Below are 26298 nucleotides of genomic sequence, written 5' to 3' on the forward strand. Positions count from 1 at the left end.
GCCTTTGAACGGTCAATGAAAAGCATAGCAGGTTGAAAAATGGTTTTAGAGCGCTCAACCTCACATTTGCTCCAGCAATATTCATGATACATTAAAGTGTAAATAAAATTTAACCTCATAGAATTGCAACTCAAATTAAACGATAATAACATGGAATTAAAACGCTTTTAATTTAATGAATATATATGCATATGTATGAAGGAGACCTGAGCAACAGATTACCGACTTTTGAATGTAAAATATGCATAAGGTAAATATTGCGATAGTGTACCTGTATGTAAATTAAAAATTCGGGCAGTGGGTTTCATTAATTACTAACAAAACTTTTGTAGATATATATTTTACAAACAATTATAATTCCTGATAGCAAACTACAATTATGCACTTACAAATTAATTTATTTTGTATACACCATACATTTAATAATTATTGTAGCAAATTGTGTAACATAAGTTCATGGGATAAATTCTCAATTCATCATCTGAAGGATCTCTCTCGCTATTTTATTCAGACATCTCAATATCACCTATATCTTGGGATTAGACGCATTTACCACGATAGTCTCATCTGTGCTATACGCAATTCTGTTCTGTAACGTCAGATACAGCAGTTCAAGTTTCTTCACGCTGTACCACATCATGGGCTCTGGATAATCGTATCTTCGGCAATCTGAAAATTAACTTTGGACCGTCTTTCATCATCTCAGTGATAGTAGCTACCCAGATCCGCTTCTGCTCTCCATTCAGTCCACAGGCTGCCATCAGATTTCGTTCTGGTATCATGTAATATGGCCGACATTTCGTTACAATAGCATTTCTTAGTTTTTCTAGTCCTTCATTCACCAAGTAAAGCAAACTCTTTTCATGGAATTATGCTTGTGGATTGTTCTCTGCAAGCCACAATACAATGTTTGTCACAGTGTATGATGTTATTTCTTTCTTTACAGGCTTTAGTAAATCCTTTTGCACCATTTTAATATAACATAAATGTAAACCTGAATGGTATTAAGACTGCTCATGAGCCCATTCTCCCCCGTATTAAAACTCATTCTCCACTCTACATGTCTGAATTCACTACCTATACATCCTACAGTGGAAACTTAAGCGCCTATTAACATTTTGGACGATATCTGGTGCGGGCCAATGCCGACGTCGTTAAGCCCATCTTTGCAGTATACGGGGGCAGTGGCAGGGAACAGAAAAAACTGTGACTATATGAATGTTTCCATTATGTGAACTCGGAAGTGAAGGTCCTGCACGTTCATGTCGTACTTCGGTTTGCTCAATTTCTATATCAAACAATGAATTTACATTTAAGTCGCTTCACAGGACAGTACGCCCATTGTCATCATAACAAAGGGCATCGTTTATGAATCGGGGTATTATTCCAAATGGCTCTACTAGAAGTCTACAGTGACCATGGTAACACATTAAAGTGCTTAATTTAAACACATTTAAACACAATAGTCTCCCTTGGCAGTATGTCAGAATCAGCACCATCTTCTATGCACATAAGTAAATTTACAATCATGATGTCCGCGTCACTCTCCAGAAAGCGGGTAAGCCCCTCGGCCTTGCTACCTGTGGTCATGCAATACGTTGTTAAACCGTTCGTACTTTCAGTTAACAGCCAACACGTTCCCTCTATGTATCCCCTTCTTGTTTGTCTGATCTTCGGTCCAAGTAAGTTCATCAAAACGCAGATCTCTACGCGGGCATGTTAACACTGAACCTGAAATTAGTATGAACATTAAAGTCCTAGTAAATAAAACATAAATCATGACGATTATGCATTAATAAATTAGTCGCTATATATCATCATCATCGCCATCACCATCATCATCATCATCATAATCATCATCATCATCATAATCATCATCATCATCATCATCATCATCTCATCATCATCATCATCATCATCATCATCATCATCATCATCATCATCATCATCATCATCATCATCATAATGATCATCATTATCATAATGATCATCATCATCATCATCATCATCATCATCATCATCATCATCATCATCATCATCATCATCATCATCATCATCATCATCATCATCATCATCATCATCATCATCATCATCATCACCATCATCATCATCATCATCGTCATTATCATTATCATCATAATCATCATCATCATCATCATCATCATCATCATCATCATCATCATCATCATCATCATCATTATCATCATCATCATCATCATCATCATTATAATCATCAACATCATCATCATCATCATCACCATCATCAACAACAACCTATTGTATTCACAATAACATATACCACGCATTTACTTACCCGCTTGCGCTCCGAGCGCGGCCGACACTAACGCGCACCCAAACAGAATGCTTTGTTGCAGCTGAATCTTGTAACCCAGAGTGTCGGAGAACAGGTCCGGGGTCGTGCCCATGGCGCGCATAGCCGCCGCTTCCTGTGCATTGTCCATCGGCACCGGTCTAGGGCGGCCCTTTATAAGATCCATGACCAGAACAGGGGTCATGCTACAACAGAATGACTATATCTTATCTGATACCATAAGGCTCTTACCTTTAAAGATTATGAGGATGACTCTGGCCCCGGAGTCCGTCTAACTTAACATCGGATGTCAAAAATAAGTTATGATGCATTATGTGAAGATGTATAACCGCTAAGCACAAACCTCTTAGATTATTAATTTAGTGATCATGTTAAATGAAAAAGTCTCTCGCATGCTCTTTACATTATTAAAATAATAGCTGTTGTTTTGTGTTGAGTTAATGCTTCAGTCGTTACTTATGTTTATCCTATGATCTCTGATTGACAAGACCCGATCATAGTGGGGTATGTCTCAATAAAGTTCGAAAAAAGGCGCCCTCACCTTGTACAAACGGACGGTTCGGTCCCATAGGGTTCAGCATACCGGCGGCCATTCCGGCTGCTCCCGCGCCTCCCAGCGCTCCTCCCGTTGCAAACGAATCCATTTCTTGTCCCGCTCCCACCCCAGCTGCGCCTGCTGGGGCACCACTTCCGGCCTGAGCACCGGCTCCAGCACCGGTAGTGCAAGCACCGCCAGCACCTCCAGCACCGTCAGTACCGCCACAGAGAGCACTGAACAGAGCTCCCAGGTCCTTACCTGCTCATGTACCGAGAGAAGAGCCAAACTGATCTGGAACATGAAACACACTTCCGATGAAATAAACTGAAATCATTTTAAGGTACTCGTACGTGGTGGGATTTTTCTGACGCGTGAGTTTTCATACGTTGGTAATGATTACCAACGTAACAATAAAATAGTGTTGTTGTTTTCTTAACTCAGAATAAACAACATTCAAAATAATAGCACATTCAAGGATAATAATTTCAATATGTATGAGTATTATCATATCGATAAATAATATAATCTACGTGCCACGGACAGAGACAAAACAGTGAGGAGAGAAAATTAAAAATAAAGATAATAAAAGATGCATCTTTCAGATGAATAAAATAACGATAAAATTAAGAAACAATTTTGTGCTTTCATTACCTAAAACCATCATTATGCTGAGTATCACCAGTGCATGCAAACATCGTGTGAGGAATATAATTTATATGCAACATGTTAGGTTCCAAACGCAAACGTTACTTTAATATTAACAAAATAAACATAAAACATGGGAGCATGCGATTTAAATACAAAATCTCGCATGTGACCTGAAAAGCAAAGAAAAAGATATGAAATGCGTTATTTGCGTTTTTATTAATAAATTGTCGGATTCACTTTCATTTTAATGTGTAATCCAGACCCACGCTTAAATGTTCAGTGTCCTTGAAAATTGTTTAACTCTAGCGTTTTAGATTAATATTAAAATATATGCCGTTAACGTGTCCGCTATATTTCGGTATGTAGGTAACCAAATAGCTTTTATCTCAAGCTCATGCGCTTTGTGTTTTGCCAATATCTCGAAAAACTATAAACAATATATGAGATTATCATCATTTCGAAGTACTACTTGTACATACTTTGATAAGGTTAATGAAGCATTTAGTACTTTATTAACTAATTCTAATGGTGTTTGTTTACTTCTGTCAACGCCTGCAAAACCGTCCATTGACATCATGAGCTAAACAAGAAAACAGACCAAGAATGCGCGAAACAAAACGAAATGAACTTATTGAACAGTCTGTTAAAGGTTGAAGTTCAAGGAAACCTAATCAACGAACTTACTTGGATCTACGGCCCCTTGTCCTGGGAACATCGAGCCAAACAAACCCGTTGTCTTTGTAGTCCCCGCTCATACCAAATGGGTCGCCACTCGCCCCGCCTTGCCCGACCCACTCTGCCCCTACGAACCCCCCGGCGTCTCCTCCAAGTAACAGCGCAGCGAATCCTGAAAAGGACTCAACGCCACCTTGAAACTACCAGAGCAGATTGCCCGATCAAAAGAAATACTCCGTTTTAATTGAATAAATTATTGCAAGGCTTTTGCATATTACTTGCAAATATTTAATACAGAAAAACTTTAAAGCATTAAATCAAAATATTGCGTTTAAATAAATATTTCGTAAACTCATGAATTATATTATATTAATTACAGTAATGCCAGCTTAGGAATAGTAATACGAATCAATTATAGATGCGACTATGGTCAGATACATTTAAAAAAGACTTAAGTTTTGTTGACAACTCGACTGGCTGTACGAAATGCAACTAGTTAGTCATGCATGACTTGGGAAAAATAAGGGTCCGTTGTAAAAAAGGGTCGGTCGGGTTAAAGGAAACACTTATTTGTAAGACCTTGACATTCATACAAATATTAGCTCTGCAAACAGTAGTTTAATATTGCTTTTTCTAAAATTTAATTCACAATTATATAAAGTCTGGAACCAACGTATATGCCATTTCACCAAGTTAACTATCGCAGGTGTCCCATGTTGCCGCTAATAAATCTAAACAGGTCTTACTTGAATGAAATGACGTGAGGTTTATTTTGCGAAGACAAGACTTTTATGTTTGGGACATACACGTTCTGGCGTATTGGTGGATAATTTACAATAAAATGATCGTCCTTGAACAAGCTCTATTTGATAGTTCATACGCGTGAAGCGTTGTATCCTTTACATTTCGTTTTAAAAGATTTTAACAAACTAATATCAATTTAATGTTCTTGCACTTATTAATATTTCATTACGATTGAAATTGAGAGAAAAACGTATTACATGAAAATATAAAGAACTTCACACAGTTCATTCAACTATATACACAGCTAAATTATAAAAACGATATTTAAATACCTGTCCACAATCCTATGTCTAATCCCGTTCGTGTTTAGTGTCGTTCTGATTGCAAGGGGGCGTGTTTGAGGACTTCGGACGAACATCACATGAACCTTTTAAATGAATCATGACATATTGATGATGTCGACATACATCCTATTTCAAACACAAAATGCAAAACAAACAGCAAAACAACATGTTTTACAAATATTAAGCTCGCGTGCTCATGACGTCATTATTAAAACGTCAAACGACAACAGCCATATTCTTTCCAGCTAAAACTGCAGCTTTTAAGCATTTTTTTGTCATTATTTCTTCAAAATCGGGGACGTAGAGGTATGATAAACAGAAAAACAGGTAACTGTCTGATCTTTTTGTAATATATCAGGCTCGGCACGAATAAAATAACGACTTGGCAAGCCTCGCCTTTATATTATTCTAGGCCTTTACTGATATATTACAAACAGATCAAGCAGTAACCTGTTATTCTCTATATATACCGTCACTTGGTCTATCAACTTAATAAAGAAAATAGTCGGCATATGAATTTGAAATGAACGTCACACATTTGCGGTAAGATAATAATACTAGTTTCTTCTTATAGACTACGGACAGTAACTACTTTTACGACTTCTTCTTCTCCTTCAACAACAACAACACCTACAACAATAACAACAACTACTACTACAACGACTACTACCACTACGTGTTCAACTCCTTCTTCTACTACTTCTACTACTGCTACTATTTTTATTGCTTCTTATACTCATTAGAGACGCCAAAATGCTAGCGAAAGTACGAGGTATTTTTTGTCCTAGTGTCGTTTATCGACGCTTGTAATCCCGCATCGCGAACGATATAGAAAATGGAAGCCACCATACACCTAGCCTTTTAATACTTGTGTATTTATTAAAGAACTACTTGTTTATGGGTGGTTTCTTCCAAATAAAGAATAATACATGTTTTACGTATGTATTTGTTGTTTGGTTTAACAAGTCATCAAGTATTAATGAAAGCGTATATTAACAAGAAATATCTTTGACTATATCACACACAAAATAATTGTATGCTGATATGAAATTCTTAATATGCTTTAGATATAGTAATACGTTATTGTCGATAATTAATAAAGAAACGAGAAGCTTACCATTTCAATAAAAACTGCAGACATGATGTTGTGTAAATGTTGTGGCTGTAAAGTCTTTGAAATGCAACTTGATTGCAAGCTACGTTTTAACCTATATATTATTAACCAGATACAGAGCCGGCACTATTCGCTAGTCTTAGTCAACTGCTGGGGGAAGGCTCCAATGTTTCCCTCGTTGACTTAATTTGATTTGAACCAGTGTTATTCATAGTTATTGGTAAGTGTATGTTGTTTTATACAAAATATGCACTGCAACGCTATACATATTCATGTCAATGTATGATAACAGATGTTTAATCCATCTTTAGCAACAGACAATAGAGCAAATTGAATTTCCTCATAAAAGGTATTATGAAGTATGACATAAATACGCTGTCAAACATATATGAACATGTATTTCGTAATTTGTTATTGTATTATATTCCTATGATAATCAATAATGTACACGAATATAGGGATAATACACGTTTTCGAGGGCATGATCATCTGCGGGCGCTCGAAAAATCCGTTCCTGTCCGAGTGCGCAGCACGAGGGCAGGAACGGATTTTGAGAGCGCCCGCAGATGATCATGTCTGAGTAAATGTGTATTTTCGCTATTATTGCATAAACAAATCACAAATACCAAAAGAATTTTAAATAACATTGAAAACAATATGTTTAGTTCATTCGACATCGACAGAATAATTCGATTATTTCAATACAGTTCAAGGTTGTGTTTTACATATGCCTCACTCTGTCATCATCCGAAATGACGAGGCTATACCTTCGAATAGGCAGTTGTCGATTTAAAATGTGTTTAAACAGTGGATTAATGCAAAGTTGAAATGCATCCGCCCAAAGTAAGAAATGAGGAATTATTTTGGAATTTACAGCAGGAACGTTGAAGGTAATGAACACTTACATTTACAGCAAAGTCTTTTGAAAGTGTTGAGTAAATAACCTTAGTCTCTTGACAACAGCTTTATTTCATTGACGTTGCCAATAAAATAAAGATGTTGTCAAGAGAGTGCAGATGGTATAACTTGAAAAGTGGATTGAAATAGTCATTATCCCTGCATGCATGAGGAAACTGGTGCTTATTCAGTTCCCCATTTATGCTTGGAAAGTCGTCGAAGGCTGGAGAAGAAAAGTAACTGCGCGTGGACCAGATTATGGATATGAAAAACACAGGGCTTGAACGGCACGTGAATCGCATTGTTAATACACGATTTCTCACGTTCAAGCCCTCCTTTTGCCAAGTTTCTGCACCCCGCCAAAGGGCATTATAGATAGAGTTTATGCAATAATACTTATACAATGCTATTCGTTGTGTAATGTATTGAATTGTTTGACGTTCTCAGTAGCATTGTTTTAAGCTCAGAATTTTCAATGTAGAATATAACATGTTACTTGTATCGCATTTTAATGTGAATGAATTGTTTCGCTATAAAAAGTTACATGTATGACATTGAATGTGTGCAAATTGTAGTGTCAAATCGTTTCAGAGACGGAATGGAAATTATTCTTCAGAGCTCAGTTTGCTTTTGACATGGTTTGGTTATGGGCCAGAATTACGGCGTTTCAGGATCGACATGTACAGAAAAAGTGATTTTACTATTTACAGCACTGAACCAAACTGAAGCCTTACACACAGCAGGAAGCAAGGCTGACCTGCGTTTTTGAAAGTGACTGCGATACTATCTTCGTTTTATGAATGGCAATTGCCTTGGAAGAAGGTATAGAAATACAAACGATTCCAGACGAAAAAACAATATTCAGAATGGAGATTGATGGCGTTTTTCCTGGTCATTTTATACCTTTTCTTAAGCGGAAAGCCCGTAAGTTGGTAAATTTCATACGTAAGGCCCTTTGATGTGATGACAGTGGACGTGTGATACTCGGCAGCGATCGGTATAATGATACGAGTTTATCAACCCTGCGTGCTCCAAATGAAGTACGCCATAAACGAGCAAGGCCGTCTATTCCGTGTTCACTCAGCTGAGGTTTTCACGTGGATAGAGTATCAGTTTATTATTATTATTATCAGATACGGCTACTGAAGGCCATTATTATTGGCATTTCTAGCGTTTCTGCGCACACAATGCTCAATTTAGAAATGCTGATACAAGTGATCAGTCAATGCCCGGCGTCCGTCAAAACTTCAAAGTTTATAATGTCAACTTTTTTATCCGAGCTCGATGAAACTTAGTCAGACTGTTCATCTTGATCATATGTTTGAAATCGTTTTAATAGGAGTCAGGTGCGTTAAAAATATATCACGATCTTCGAACACATGTGTTAACCAAACTGAAAGCCACATTTACGACTCAATCTAAGTAAAACTCAGAATGTTCATCTTGATTATTTATATATCAAATTTGAATCTGGATCACATGCAAGTAAAATATAAATCACCAAATAAAATCGTATTTAAATCGCTGTAACCACTCTAAAAGCAACATATATTATTCAATATTGATTAATATAAGTTTTGTCTTTATTACTAATGATGAAACATGGTCATGATATTTGAATCTCGGTTATGTTTATCTTTTTTTTTTAAATCTAGGCCTATGTTGAGTCAAGTGTGTTTAAACACTACATCACCAGTCAAATCTTAGAAAGATTTTCTTACCCGTAAAGAAGACAATGTTATGTGTAGTATGAACGCACTTTGGGGTCATCGAGATCCTTAACGTCCATGTTTTATAAAATTTTAGATTCCTTTTGTCGAATAACAAACATATTTCCAGCTTGCTTTCGGGCCCTTAACGTGTCATGAACGTAGTCATATTTAGGAAAGCATGATCTCAAACGCATGATAAAACAATGCAAAAACAACATCGAAAAAAGCTATATTATATACCGCTTTCACAAAAATTCTAGAATAAAAATAAATATGCTTGCATATAACATATATCATGTTAATGTTGGTTATGTATTGTTATTTCCACACTTAATAAAACATAATTATTATTACATGTAAGAAACACATTAGTTAATAGTAAAAAGGGACTACATGTAAAAATGGTAGCACTGACGTTATTATTTATGTATTCACATGTATTTAATCTATCAAATATGTTAAAATTGTTTTTCAGTCATAATCTTTCTCCTCGAATCATTCAAAATCGTCATTACAAATTATCAGAAATTTTCTGCACACGCTGATCTATAAAAGCGTGGGACGTGACTGTAACACTAGAAACTTTCGGAAAAGGTAATGTAAATTAAATTTCCAAATTGCTGATCTCGCTTTAAACTGGGCCAGTATGTTCACACACAAAAATGTTTGTATTAAACTGTGTCACCGATACATGTTAAATGTGTTATTAGCTTAGCATCGTCTCAGTTATATTTATACCATTAACTGTACTGCCCTCCAGATCCATACGCCACAAGACCCCTCGTCTGATCTTAGTAGTACGTTTCCTGCATGTCTGCACGATAGTATCAGTCTCGTCCACCATTGAGTTCGTGTCCATGATTTCCATCAGTCTGTTGTATAACTCCAACATCCACATCTCCATTTCAGTTCTCATCTTGCTGTACCAAATAAGTGGTTCCGGATACCCGATAATTGCCTGTCGGAATGTCTTCAACCTAAGTAATAGTCTCGGCCCCTCCTCCATCATGTCCGTTATAATCCTAACCCACAGAAGCTGCTGCTCATTGCTCAGTTCTGATGCTACAATAAGATTTCTCTCAGGTATCATATAGTAGTTGCCTAGTAGATAAAGCGGTCCGTTATATATCCAGTCCCTCATGAAGCCAATGAAACAATTTTCCGGAATGGAATAAAGAGGATTGGTTGTTCTCCGCTAGCCATAATACGATATTCTTCATTGTGTAAGATGTGATTTCTGTTTTCTGCGGTTTCAGTATATACTTAAGGATCATTTTAATATTTGAAAAGGCGTAAATACGCAATAGTAAGTATTGTGTTATTTAAACTATTGAATAGCTGGTGTTATTAAAAATCATTATAATAACAAAGTTGAATAGCAAGTGTTACTGAGAAATAATTCTAATAAAATGTTGAATTTTGTTATGAAACTTATTTTACTAACCGGCCTTTCAAAAGTATATTGGTATTAAGTGCTTTGCTTGGTAACAGCAAAACAATGTTGGTTGATTCGCAAGTAAGTACACACATAAAAGAAACACAAATCAAACAAAATCTTTAAACATGAAAAAAAAGTGCTATATTGTGATAATGTTTAAATCCTGCAATAACCATACTACGTATTAGTCTTAGAGTCAGACTCAAAAGAAACTCAAAAGTTACTTATTAATGTAAGTGTCGATACTCATGTACACATGGCTCAATTGCTGGACAATCTTAGGATTAAGTAAGCTCAATGCAGTCTAATCTGCGTCTCGGTACGGAAAAATAAAACAATGATTTACAATTCGATAGTTGAATCGCAATATCAATGAAATGGAAAAGCATTTTCCATTTAGCATGGGAATTTGGACTTTGTAAAGTCAAGGAACTGGTGAATGAATATGTTCAGAACATTATGTTGTTATTTGTATTTGATTTCATATTATTTAGATTTAAAATATTTCTTTTGGTACTATTAAATTATTTAAATCACGCGTTCATAATCACATTTTAGTTTTGCAATTAAGTTAAACAAACAGTTAACTAATACTGTTAAGTTTACCCTTAATTGCAACATTAAGATTCTAACACGTAAAATTGGGGCATCCCTAACACACCCTGATAAAACGGACTGACCTCGTTTCCGGTTGTGTTAGGAAACCATGAATATAATTCAGTATGTAAATGGATAAGTATACTTTAACATGACATCGTGGTTACAAGTGTCCCTCACCATTAGGATGGATGTTATCGTAAAGGGAAACTATTATTTTTAAATAAAAAGATACGTCTCACATAAAATTTAGTTACATTGGTGTATGTAAATATGCATATTAAATAATATCTCACTTTAACCATTTTCACCCAGTATTTCATGTGTTTTTATACAAATGTGCATTTTGTATTGGTATGTATCAGTTATCTTTTCTTATACACGGATTTATGTGAATGAGCAAATCTGTATATCTTCAACAGACAAATATGGTGTGTTAAAAAATAATCATGTACTTCATATCTTCTCGACGAAGTTGAATAGCATATTCCCTTACTTGATACTATTTTCGCGACAAGAACAGTTGTTTGTCGCTTTTACACATTCGGTTACATGGATACAAAACATATATATTAAAAAAACATACACTTTTTAGACACTCTCATTGGTTTTAAACAAAAATGCAAATGACAAACATTTAGGTAATTCAGGCATTAAGTATTACACGAATTTGTTGTTACAGTGGTATAATATATTTATGTAAAGCGCTCTTTAATAGCGCGATATAAAGTGTAGGTTAAATGCTCAATTAATACTGTTCTGAGTAAAAGTGTAAAAATAGGTTTACCTAAAACTGTCAGATACACAGCCATTATCGTTAATTAATTGTCACATAAACTGTCACAGTATTGGATTCAAGAGGATGGCTCGCATGGTACAGAATTGCAATTACAAACCTTACCATAAGTATTACTTAATAAAAGATTTGTTATCAATTTAGTACTACCTATATATTAATTATGTTAACGTGCCTCGAAATGTTTGTTATGTTTATATAATATTTTTACAAGCTAACTATTGCAACAACTAAGTATAGGCGTATTTAGTTGTTTTTGTTATTTAATTGTATTCTATATGTATTTGCCATGTTTAATCTAAATCACAAATACTGTATCTTGTACAATATAACTGTGTACATAACTATGTCAAAAATTAGTCGGTCAGTAATGTTTGTTTCACCATTTGTATGTATCATCCATATTTGCAATTTCCTTCCCGAAAAGTGTTTCAATTATTATTATGTATTAATATGATCCGTTTTCAATACAACTATACCTGCTGATAGATTGCATCAAAAGAAAAGCGAAAACTGTGTGTATAACTTGTATTACAGTTACTTGTTACAAGGCAGAATGCCACCACATACCTTGTTTTAACAAAAATAATCGTACAACATTATTTCCGAATGTCGAACTGAATGTTTAGCTGGAAAGCCGAGCCAGCTCAACATTCGAAAATAAGCATACAACACTATATCCGAATGTCGAACTAAATGTGGAGCTGGAATGCCGAGCCTGCTCGACAAGCGGTAATTTGAATGTTGTGCTAATGTCGAACGTCGAACGGCGAGTCAACTTCACGCACCTCGTTTTGACACATGTTTTCTCTACCAGATACCGAGTCTGCACTGTTTGCTAGTCTTAGTCAACTGCTGGGAGATGAACGTTCAAATGTTTGCCTCGTTGACTTGATGGGATTTTAACTTGAGCCATTCATAGTTATTGGCAAGTGTGGGTTGTCGTTATGTTTAATACAAAATATGCACTGCAACGTTATACATAGGCGTATCTATTTATGATTACTGAATCTTTTAACTGTTTATACTTCCGAAGGGAGCTGTGTAGACTGAATTCGTTCGTGCGTCCGTTGGTCCCTCTTCTTTCGTGTAGCGTAGTAGCGTAGAAGTTTGACCAAAAGTCTATCTGAGGATGTATGCCATGATTGTCTTTAAGTAATTGTGATTTCTGTGGAGCATTTAAATACACTTCATATATTGATGTTAAGAACGACAGTGTTGTCAGTATTTTGAAATCAGTTTCCGTTTTGCTGTGTGAATTCTGCGTTATGTATTAATCTATTTATTCACATAATGCTATATTTTATATGCGCGATATGCAGAACATAATCATCACATCAAGTATCCAAAGTATTGTTAGTCATCCCGCTTGTTATTGTTTGTTTTTATTGCGCAGGGGCAAATATAATGATTTTATTTTAGCTGTGCAAAGTTTGAAGTAACACTGTTCTGGCAAACGGTATTAACCGTTTCAGCTAAATAGTTTATAGATTTAGTTCACGTTTACATATACACATATGTATGTTCTTGCGTAACTGCGTGCGAGTTTGTATGTATGCGAGCATCATCCATGCCGTTAGCTCAAAAGTCTGAGCCACAATAGACAGTTGATACGTATTCCTTTTTTGATTCAGTAGTTAAACGTTCTATGATACTGTTGACCACATACTTATATCATTCATGATTACATGCATATTATAACTAATTGATTTAAAGCGAAAAACAATTTATTTAGTGGAAAAGATCAGTTCAACAGTGAAAAATACATTTGTGGGTGTACGACGACTCCAAACCATAACGAAATAATGCATGAAACCATTTTGAAATTAAATGATAAAATTGAAAATGATACAAAAAATTTCTATTCACGCACGCAGTTCTAATTTCTTAATCGGTTAGTTGTTGTTTTCAGGTCTGCAAGAATGGAAAAGTTGGCCAGTTGATATCAGCCAATCAATATTAAACGATAAATCAACGCAAACATGAAGTATGCAATAAATATTATCATAAAATCATTTAACATATACTGGATACTTTATGCTAAAGAAATTGATAATTCAGGATGTGTGTTTATAATTTTAATAATGTATTTGATTAATTATCAAACCTAGTTGAAAAAGTTTGCCAACTTTATTATCACATGATACAATTGGCACATGTCGTATTACGACATCAACGCTCATTGCTCTAAATTGTTTGCTGAAAACAAATTAGCAGGAGAGGTAATGATATCATTTGCAATGATACTTTGTGTTTTGCATCAAGACATAAATCGTTGTATAAATTTACAGTCAATAGACATCGTACATGTACTTGAAAACCCTAATGTATTGCCTTTAAGTCTGAAATGTTTTACTTGAATGTATAAGTTCAATGATGAATGAAGCAGTAATGGATCGAGGGCAGCCGAACCGCTTGGTGAGTAACGATGAATGCGTGTATCCACGGCTGCGCATGACTCTGTTCGACAAGCATAATTTTCAAATCGACCCGCGATCAGTTGTCGAGAATGCTTTTGTGTGTTGTCTTGTGTATCTCCTGCCAAAGCAAAATGAGACACATCTAATGGATGATTTTATGAGGAGTGTTATTTAGAAATTACACGAAGAATGTTGTTATTATATACAAATCAACATAAATCAAGATACTATAAGGTAAACATATATTAATCTAACTGGTATGGTGACCTCTAAATCAATCTTCGTGTATGTCTTAGCCAAAGCATGTTTTTAATTTGATACACATTGACATGTAAGTGAACTTCCCACAAAGTGCCACTTCATCTGGTCCAGTTTAACCGATATTATAGCATATCGTCTTTAAAAATGGAAATTAACATATTGTCAAACTTAAAGACACATAGCACATGTACTTGACAAAACACAATCTTACAAAATAAGCACACATACAATGATACATGGTTTAATCTAAGGTCATCTCCACAAAGAGGTAAATGTTAACAAAACGTCTCCTCATAGCATAACTAGTCATATTTAAAATCAATAAAATGTAATGTATTTAAATGTAATTTATATCATTTATATACTCCATTGTTGTAGCAAAAAAAATTTATAGCTTAGACACGATTGAATAAAACTAAACGAGTATCAAGTGCATCTCGTATGTGATAAAAAGGCTGTAAGATTAAGCATTATATAACTAATATTCATGTCACCATTGAACGATTCAGGAGTATAGGCAATATGACTTTCAAATACCATATTTATCACATACGGCATTGACAGAAAGCTTTAGTTCGATCCATTAAAGTAACATATAAAACACAACTATATAAAGACTAAAATTATGGACACGAATGAATCTCCAGGTATGTACAACATACACGCTTCAAATACAGATGAAATGTTTGAATACTTAACTCATTTATTTGCGTTTGGAAAAGCTCATGTCAGTCATTGTGTCTCATGCAATTGGTCAATACCTATATATGTATATAAGCTTCATTAGTTTATGGAATTCAAAACACAAAATATCGGCACACACAATTACAATTCTCATTGACCATATTCGTTAAAGTTGTGCCGAGCTTGACTTGCACATTTGAACTCGGTAAATAATGCGATATTCTTTGTTTTAACATATTACAAGCCGAACATATTATCTTAAACTCTCAATAACAATTGATGCTTCGAAAGTCGCATATTCGGCACCGTGTACGATATATCAACATTGTTATTTGTATAAACTTCACTTGAGAAAAACAGCACGAACAAATCTTATTTTTTACTTAAACTATTAACCTTAACATTAATGCATATATGGAATGACTTTATAAGCATGATACGTGGACTTAAACATTGTGGCTCAACATCGATATAAAACTTGAGAGAAACACATGCTGCTATTTTCCTCAGTTATAACATAGAAAATAGTATATACATCGTGAACGCTATAATGGGTGCTCATAATCAAAATGGCATGCAATCTAGCTGTAGGGACTTCCGGTGTGCGCAGTCAACACCAGATAACTATTGATAATGTCGTCAGTTTGACTTAATTTGACACCACGACACAATGATTTGGTAGAAATCATTGAATGCAAAATAATGGATTGATTTGATGTACACATGTAATTGGTGGATATGCTTTGCGGAAACGGTGTTCGGAAGCCTTGAAAGGGTTCTCTGATTAGTTTTTGTCTACGGACCATTAGAAAGTTGACTTGTTATATACGTCGCACGGAGTGATACAGGGTCAGTCAATTAATATAAATTTACTCCCTTGCATCACAGTGTTAGCGGTCAGTAAGACGACGAAAAACACATGTATCTTACATATAACCAGTTAGTCTCCTTTATCAACAACAAATTGCGACTCTATATTAAATCACGCCGTCTTGTTTACATCCGTAATCTCATTTAGCGATACTTACTTTATATGCAATGCTGCACAACTAAAATGGGAACATACACAGACAATGAATGTAGGGGGTTAGATATATATATGACATAAAACCTCATTGTCATTTTAATGCGTGGTTACTTTCAACAAATATCCCCTTGGTCTCATCTTTGAGCTTCGGAACCCCAACCAGCATTATGCATTAACCAATAAGAAATTTATAAATCGACAAACGCTATCCATGAAGCTTATCGTTAGGGTCCCCGAATGTATAGAACAATATCCGTTAATTTTAACAATTATTATATCTTGATTCTTGTCAATTTGTCTATAAATGCGAACTAACTGTATAATTATTATTTTAACGAAACAATTTCCACTACCAAATGCAGTCCAGAACATGCGCGTTGAGCAGTACAAAAACATTATCATTATATTTGATATGACGTTTGCCATCCTGATAATGTTTGAGCCTGTATCATATGTTTAAACCGCTGCTTATAAGTAGACAATCGTGTCTACTATAATTAAAATACAGTGGCTACCTCTCTCACGTGGTGTTATTTTGTTCGCATCACGACTCAAAATCGTTCATTGTTTGATTTGTAAACAACACAAAACAGAAACTATATAGATGGCGACTAAATAATTGCTCTCAAATGATTAATAGCACTATTTGTTTTATATAATGAGGTTATAACACATGCGCCTTCATTGGAGACGTTGTCATGTATGTTGAGTAACATAATAATTGTTCAACGTAACATAATCAATATATGTAATGTTAATAAATAGCATTGATCTGATAGAGTGTTGATGAGTATGTCTTTTATTCACCAACCGCTCATAATTTACTTGTATATGATCATGTATTAATTGCACATGTTTTGAACATAATAATATGCATATCAGATAACGCTGTCATATAAAGGGAACTAACTGTGACTGCATATATCAGCGATTTTCGTAAACAATTATCTCCTCTGGATCTCATCGTTTAATTGCTGCAGCTAAATACTAAATATACATTTCATTGGAATCAATTAGTCCATTATTATTTAAAATGTAAGCTCTTCTGAGCACAAAATGCTCTTATTCAATACACCTTATAATAGTTATCAGTCAATACCAGGCGAGAGTAAAAAACAAAAAAAGTTTAAGGTGCCACATGTTGCATCCAATCTAGATGAAACTTGGTAAGATTGTATATATTGAAAATAAATTTTCAAGCGTCTTTTTCGGCGTATAAATATTAGGCAACCATCTAAAATCACCGAACACATATTTTAACCGAACTATAAGCCACATGTATGACTCAATTTTAAAACTTTGAATGTTTATCTGGAGAATTTCTATATAAAAAATAGTCCGGATCACGTGCATTCAAAACCTAATTAACCAAATGAAATCGTACTAAAACCGCTGTTATCACTCTAAAAGCCACATTTTTTACTCAATACTGATGAATATAAAAAAATGATTACTTTTTACCAAACTAGGTAAGGATATTTGACTTTTTGTTATGTGTATCTTTTTTAAATATAGGCCAACTGTGTGTCAAGTGAGTCCAAACCCTATTTCACCAGACACATCTTTAAAAAACATTTGTTCCCGCTCTAAAAGCCACTTGTTTGTGTTCTTTTCACGCAGTACTTTGGGGGCAATCGAGGTCCTTTACCTCCTTGTTTATCAAATTGTATATAAGTTTTGTCGAATAACCTACGAATTTTCAGCTTATTGTGTGGTCCTTGACGTGTCATTAACGTTGTAGTAGTTATGAAAGCATTATTCCATATGAATGATACAATCTATGTAAAAAAACATCCAATATAAGCTTTATAAGTGACAACATTCAAACACATTCTAGAATAGCAATCAGTGTGCGTGCATATATCAGATAACATTTTAACGTTGGCTTTATATTGCTGATTTCACACTAAAGAAAAGTTGTATTACTACATGTAAGCAACAAACTATTAAATGGTTAAAAGGGACCAACATGTTAAAATGGTAGCACTGATGTTATTTGTTTGATTATTCATAAGTAAACATAAAATATTTTACCATAGTTTAACAGTCAAAGTATTTCCCCTCGAATTATATAAAAACGTCGTTACAAATAATCAGCCATTATCACCAAACGCTGATATAAAAAAGCAAGGGACTTGGATGTACCTATAGAAACTTTCTGAAAATATGATTCAATTAAAACTCCCTATTGTTGATCTCGCATAAAACTGAGTCATTGTGTTCACACACAAATAATGTGTACATATTAAACTGTGCTATCGATACATTTTAAATACGTCCTTAGCTTAGCATCATCTTTGATACTTTAACAGCATCAAACGAACTGCCATCAAGAACCATACGCCACGCAACCTCTTGTAATATCTCATTAGTACGTTTAATGCATGTCTGCAAGATAGTGTCAGTCTCAAAAACCATTGAGTTCGTGACCATGCATCGAAACTGTCTGTTGAATAACTTCAACTGCCACATCTCCAGTTCAGTCCGCATCTTGCTGTACCACAGAAGTGGTTCCGGGTACCCAATAACTGCCTTGCGGAATTTATCTAACCTGAGTAATATTCGCGGCCCTTCCTCCATCATGTCCTTAATAGTCCTCCCCCACAGAAACTGCTGCTCATTGCTCAGTTCAGTTGTTGCCATAAGATTTCGCTCAGGTATCATATAGTAAGGCAGTTGCTTTGTGGATATAGCGGTTCGCAATATATCAAGTCCCTCATGGAGCCAATGAAACAAACTTTCGGAATGGAACAAAGAGGATTTGTTGTTCTCCGCAAGCCATAACACGATATTCTTCATGGTGTACGATGTGATTTCTTTCATCTTCGGTTTCAGTATATCCTTAGCGATCATTTTAAGCAACATATATAATTTTATTTGAGTGTCGTTAAGATTATTAACAAGTTCCGTTTCTCCAGTATTAAATAAATCCGCCATTCCACATGGATGTGTTTACTGCCTTTAAAGCCGATCGGAGTAACAAAAGCTCCCATCGCAACCACTTTCTCTACAATATTTGATGGTGGCCAGTGACGAGTTCGATTGGCCCATGCCTGCAACATGTTTGGACAGTGACAGCGAATGGCGTGTACCCTATCAATTTTATAAGGACCAGTAGACCATGGCAACGATGGACCAGCTTGTGGATGGCTGACCGTACTGGATCCTAGCGGAATGTTTCTGAAATGTTCTACAAATAGGGCACTGCTTAATAAAGTGTTGCCACATTCATTTTCACATAAGGAATCGGGAATAGCAGAAGTGCCTGCAGGTGCAAGTCTCCCAAGTAGTACTCTACAATATCCCGCATTTGTCATTTTGCAATTCATTTCGAATATAGTGATGTGATAAGGGATATTGTGTTGGTCACAACTGTTTTCCAAACACACAGCATTTGGTAACACATATAATTTGTCAATATCGCTTTCGAATAAACATGTCAGTCCCTCCGCCTTGCTGCCCGCCGTGATGAATAACGGCAATCCATTGTTCAATGTATTATACAGCCTATCATGCTCTTTGAAAGAGTCTCGGCGTTTCTGTCTGATCTCGGGTCCATACCCCAGGATATTCATAATGTTGTTTGTTTCCCGGTATTCATCTTCATACGCATACTGTTACGAAATAAAAAGTGAATTCAGTCACTAAATGTGCATAATACAGCAGCCTGCAATTTTTCTTTAATTTATTTTTATTACAATTCCGTATCTCTTTCATAATCATAATTATAGGAGGCTCTTTTGTTTTAAAATTCAAAACCATTATGCAAATTATGCGAATTTGGACATTTTAATTTAATTAATGTTACTGGAATTGCTCACATATTCCCTTGTATTTTTGCATTAAAGGTACAGAGTAGATTCAAACGTATAATTGGAATTTATGTATTTAGAAGGTATAAGATGTTTGATATAACATTATAAATTAATTTAATAGGTTCAATATGTACAGGCAACAACGGAGTGACTTATATAGGTTCAAATATGTTATATAAAACTCGATTATTTTTAAAGAACATATTGGTATTGTTATACGATAATTTTAGCAAATTCATGTTCACAAAGAAATTTACTAAAACATATTAATGTATTTTCATCTTACAAAAGCAAATAGTTAAAAATACAAATACTACATTCTACGTGCTGGTAATACACATCCTCTTAAATATATGAACATTATATGTATCAGAGTCTGAAAGAATCTTTTATTTGAATAAAGCGGGTTACATTTACAGTTAATCCAATGATCTTCTTATCAAGAATATTCTAGGATAGTGTAAAACATACGTGATTAAACATAATTTGATTACCATGAACAATGGACTGCTTAGAAGTAGTAGAACTTAAAATAGTTTAAACTGTTTTTGACAGTGTTTTTTAATTTAACGATTGTTGACATAGACAGAATATTGCTGTTGTTATTCATTTATTTCCAAAAAGATTCAACAGTAACTTACCTTGATAGACTGAAAGGCCGTGGAATCCATTCTGTGTAATTTTGAACAGACCCTTCCGCTATCTGTGATATGAACAGAAATATCGATTGTACCAAATGGTCGAAGGGACACTCTGCCGACTAAACAAATATTCAATATAGCCTTTTTCTGAATATACAATATCATAAATACATCACTGCTTTATCTTTACCAATATTTGGTCAGCACACCATAACATTTAATGCTTTTAAAAAGCAAGTGTTACTTTTGAATGAATGGGAATTTTGTGAAGTGGTGCAACATATATGCACACTGTTTGAGAAAGTAATGTGTTAACAAATAATCATTGATTTATGGGCGTGATTTCGATTGTCAATGGAATTATGGTTTCTTTTACCTATAACGTATCGATCTAATAAACTATGCATTTAATTTGTTCTCTTAATGTTGTTATTATCATACTTGCTAGTGACAGTAGTGAAAACATCATTTAAAGTGTACGTATGAAATGTCATTTAAAGTGTACGTATGAAATGTCATTTAAAGTATACGTATGAAATTTGTCGTAAATAAATTTATTCTTACTCACTTTTGACTGATATTATGCGGAGAAATAAACTGGCAGAATGAATCTGAATTGAAAACAATATTCTTATTATTAAGGTTTAAGTTAAGTAGTTTATGTAGAGTAATGGGAGTCCACATGCCCAGATTAGGCCTTGAATAAATACGGTGTATTATCGTGTTCACCAGCCCAGGTAAAGCTTTCAAAACAGAACAATTTGTTATCCATGCATGTTATACAACGGTTCTATATACATGTGCCCACTAATAGTTACTCTCACCTGTTCACAGAAATAAACTTTCGAAATCTGACTTATAATCAATATCGATTGTTCTTTTTGATAAAGCGGCATTTTGTCGAGCGACACTAACTGAAACAGGATCGGTCCCGATTTGTATGGATGTATAACATGACAATACCATGTTTTGAAACTGTATAAATAATATGGTTCACATTCAACTAGCTGTTTGCTAGACTGTTACTTTGTAATTATTTGACTAAATTTCGGAGGGCTTTTTTGATTACTTATTCGTATATACCGCATTCTAACAACATACATATACATTTGAATAAATAGGAAACACTCCATACGCACGATACAGCATATTTCATTTGTTACAATAAAATTAAAAACAAACTTTTATTGGCGCGATTTAAACGATAGTTAGAAACGGTGCTACTCATTTCATTGTTCAAAATTTGTGAGAAGACTAAAATGTAGAGCAACAATAAACATTCAAAGATATCAAAGGAGATTGTAATTGTGTAGATGTATATTTAAAACTAATGTCGGCTATATTATATTCGCTTTTTTAAATTACTGTCATGTTTTTATGAACATGTCGTGCAATGCTTTTCTTATGCCTCAGTCACAAATAACGCGTTCGACGGCCGATGTGTCCGATCTCCTGGCATCGGGAAGACTAGACACGTCGGAGCCGTCCACCGTCCGATGAGTGAAATATTTTAATACTTAAGTCACTAATACAGACCGTTCGATCAGCGGACGATGCAATTTTCCGATCATCGGGCTGGCGCCCGGCCGATGATCGTACGGTCACCGAGACATTTTGTAGCATTGCGCGGCGCCCAACATCGGATTCGTTGTACGTGTCTCATGACGTGCTCCGTCCGGCGCCCGCCAGTCATCGGGCGGAGGTCCTCCGGCCATCAGACGGTCGCCGGCCGATGTTTATGTCCCAGGGAAATAACTCGATTTTTGCCGACACGCGTACAATGAATCCGATGTCGGGCAATCGCCAGGCGCTAACCCGGCGTTGATCGTCCGATCTTCTTTCGTTCTCATATCGATTCCATCCCAGGTACGACGTCCGGTAAAATTTTCAATGAGACTTAAATTAATCCAGACGCTGCCCGATGCTACAAAATGAACCGGTGTCCGTGCGATCATTGGCCGGGTGCCAGCCCGACGAGTGTACGTCGTCCGCTGATCAGACGGTGATCAATCTCTATTTGTGACTAAGACACTCAGAGTCGAATGAAGTGTACGCCGTTGGCACATTCCAGACTTTTAAAATTAAACAGTTCACACAGTAATTGCACGTGCAAACAATACTTGTATTTACGTATATGATAAAACAATCCTAGCATATTTGTTTTCGAATTGTATTATTATTTTGAAAAATATCACTATATTTAGATATTTGTACTACCTACACTTTCCCTTTTATTTATTTACCTAAGTTTCTGTCAGGGTTTCTGCAACAATTATGGCTTGTTCTTGTTTTAAACTAGAATCATTGGCAACTGTTCATTCAGTTTAACGCAACGTACGTCATTTGTCAGTTAACATTTATTTTTAACAACTACAGTAGTTAGCTAAACTAACCAACGTCTAACAGACACAGTATGAAGCTCAACTTAAATGATGTTGATCAAGAAGCATATAGCAGAAGAATATGCTATAGACAAGAAGAAAAAACTAATCAAAGTTTACATACAGTTAAAAGATTTAATTTTACCTGATTTTGTAGCGAAATAAATTATCAACTGCGTCAGGAAAGCTTTAAATCCATGGCGATTGAAAATACTAACATACTTTTGAAGATTGTATGCCAATTGTTAAAAATTAAGTGGAATACGCCTGGCTGAGTATTTTACGCTCGTCAACAGGTTGTTGTAAACGCTTGTCAACTTGCGCAGTGCGACAAAAACTTCAACTTGATGTTTCCCTATCAATAGAAATGAACGGGCTGGCGATTGCCTTTGTTTTCAGTAAGGATACGGAAAATATCACATTTCAATCGCCGCTAGTTTTAACCATGCATTGAATGACTTGACTTTCAGGAGGATTTATGTTTTACCAGGACGTATTTAGTACACAACACATGCTAAAATAAACGAAAGTGTTGACAACAAGCGACTGCATTAAGTAACGTTAACACGAACATGATCTAGAAGTATGCTTTCAACACGGACCTTTGGTTCAAATCCCGTTTCTGTAAAGGAGATTTTCATGTATTGTTTTGTTGGTTTAATAAATATCTAGTAATTGGTTCTGTTTTTAAGTATGTGAAGTCGTTTGCGGTAAACGCCCGTTGAACAGGTATTATATTGATTTAGTCTTAACTTTTTAAACAATTTCTGTGTGATCTTTTATGAGTACGAATTGGTTCATGATTACACTCAATATAAATAAGTATAGATTATTGTCTAACCGTAGATTTTAATTAACTTTACTAACTTAAGCCCATGTAATGTTTTCTGTATGAACAAATCGCTTTATTTTGGTGCGACATCTGAATCTCAGGTGACAATTGTTTACAACAATATTTTCCGTTTTTTAAGTTTCCTTGTTTCAGGCCAACGTATAACGGTTGATCATTTTTCGAAACCGTATTGTTCTACCTGTTTGGAATGTTGATGTACATATTTCCGAATAAAAAGCGAGTAAAGCAAAACTAAAAATCTTCTTCATTTTTGTTACTTATAGTTTCACGTAAATCTGGGATATCCTAATAAGTTTCCGAGCTGATAATTGAAGGTTGTAGCGGTGATATATGAATATTGTTTTAAAGAAGCCCATCGTATTAAAGATACATCACTTAAGTTTCGAAACGATAGTTTTTCAGATGCGGCTACATGTGTGTTCACAGTTTCGAATTTTTGCAGTATGTTTACCAGTCAACACGTCTTTAGAGTCTATTAGTGTCTGTCATTTTGTAAACTGTTACTAACATACCTATGGTCGATCATTTTAATGCTCGACCATTGATTGATAACATGTTGTCATGAATAGCTCTTTGCATTCTACTGTAACTGCGTATGTCCCTTTGATCTTATGACAAGAATCCGGGATTAGGGCTGTTTTACCCATAATAACTATTGGCAGTACTTCGCAGATTTCATTAAGAATAGATGGATTTCCATTTGAATGCAAGTACTCGCAAAATGGTAAGTGTTTTTTACTGCAGTGATAAATAGTAAACAACACATAACCTTTTTAAAACAAAGATTTTTGGTAATACCAATAAAGATATGTTCATTGTAACTGTATTTCTTTCTTAAATGTCCCTATGGGGAACGTAGTCTGTCTATCTTAAAGAGACTTGTTCACAGATTGTCAAAGTACCACATTATTATCTTCAAACAAGAATAAAGCATTATATTCAAACTAGCACATTTACAATCACGAGTTTAAAACATGTCAAAGAATGGCAGCGTGTGTATTGAAAGTCAATTGGCGTATAGTGCCATCCAAAATTTGTATGCGCAATCCGTATTTGCTAAACAGGGACAACAATTCCGCCTACACGGGGTTTTTGTTTGAAGAGAGCTCATTTATACGACAAATTTCATAAAAGCGAATAGCCTCGTCCATGATTAGTCTGTGCTGACTGTACAGGCTTATCTGGGATGAAACTACGCAGATGCATTAAGCACAGTTTTACCAGAGCGCGGCTCATTTGAGTGTCGAATAAGATCAATTAACAGTGTACAACATTTCAGTTGCCTTATCGACTATATGAATTAGTAAAGCGTTGCATTGTGTAAAATGTATGCCCTACGAATGAATAACTAATAATAAGTATCACGCCTGCTAAAAGTGTGCACGGGACAACTTTGTATATATATTCAAAAAACACGGTTTATTCAGGTTGATGTGTTCAGCAGCAATTAAACAAAACTTATTCGAATGTATTTCTTTGTTTGGTAGATATCCACCTTTTAGACATCCTTATAAAACAATCGTTCCCGATGCACTCCCGTTCATTCGAATACCATGGGGGTTACCATTATATTGTAATGTTGTTGAAATACCGAATCTGGTATGCTTGCACTGTGTTTCCCACTCAATCTTGCATAACGTTATTAAAACACCTCATAATGGCGTCTTGTTATCGACTATACCCATATGTTTGTACTTGCATCAATATAGTTAAAAGTGCATTGAAAGAAATGTCTGCAGTCTTAGTGGGTTTCATATTTTTAGTACGAAGCAAACGGTTTTTTATTGGTGTAATTGTTTTGTCGTTTGTCTTTTGTTTTGGTTTCCTTGTCTTTGTGATGGTGGTGGTGAAGGTGGGTTAATAAGATAAGCATTAATTCGAAAGCCGACAACGATTTCTTTGCAGATTAATATAATGTATTAAGTTAAATATGAAAAAGACCCTTATTAAAATAGCGTTGAATTACTTAATTTGCTACAAGAAACATTCTTAAGTAAGCACATGCTCATTTAGTGTGGTGGTATCTTACGCCTAATATGATATGAGCCGCACATGCTAATCAGGTACGAAACTTTCCGCTTTTTTGATATTTTTCGTTTCAAGAACGTCTCTTCATAGCAAAAATAAGTTAAGGCGGAGAGTGTCGTCCCTGATTGGCCTGTGCGGACTGCAAAGGCTAATGTGTGACGACACTTTTTACACGTTCATTTAACCCCCTATTCACAAAGCGCGGCTCATATATTGTAATTCCCGGTATAGTGCGTATGTAATATCAAATATTAATTTAGATTATTTTAATTTGCAAACTTATTATCGAACAACTAATTTGCTTCAATATTATAACACTTAAATGCTAAATGCATCATCATTTTATTGTGCCA

At 35.0% G+C, this 26298-nt stretch overlaps 2 protein-coding genes across 3 annotated transcripts in view; both read right to left on the reverse strand.

Annotated features, from left to right (window-relative positions):
- LOC127866976 (uncharacterized) overlaps positions 1-26298 on the reverse strand; it is a 121802-nt gene that overhangs the window by 31338 nt on the left and 64166 nt on the right. The gene's annotated exons all lie outside the window — the stretch shown is intronic.
- The window catches only part of LOC127866980 (uncharacterized), a 96393-nt gene continuing 71217 nt past the window's right edge, over positions 1123-26298 (reverse strand). The window contains exons 1-4 of one of the 2 annotated variants that reach the window (XM_052407881.1): positions 4203-4478; positions 2874-3161; positions 2315-2517; positions 1123-1731 (exon numbers count right to left, since the gene is read on the reverse strand). In XM_052407881.1, the coding sequence (XP_052263841.1) occupies positions 1619-1731; positions 2315-2516 (315 nt within the window). In that variant the 5' untranslated portion in view covers position 2517; positions 2874-3161; positions 4203-4478 and the 3' untranslated portion in view covers positions 1123-1618. Of the gene's footprint in view, positions 1732-2314; positions 2518-2873; positions 3162-4202; positions 4479-26298 lie in introns of those variants that run through there. The other variant, XM_052407882.1, reaches the window with a different exon arrangement.

Source organism: Dreissena polymorpha, chromosome 2, assembly GCF_020536995.1.
Source record: "Dreissena polymorpha isolate Duluth1 chromosome 2, UMN_Dpol_1.0, whole genome shotgun sequence".
Lineage (NCBI taxonomy): Eukaryota > Metazoa > Mollusca > Bivalvia > Myida > Dreissenidae > Dreissena > Dreissena polymorpha.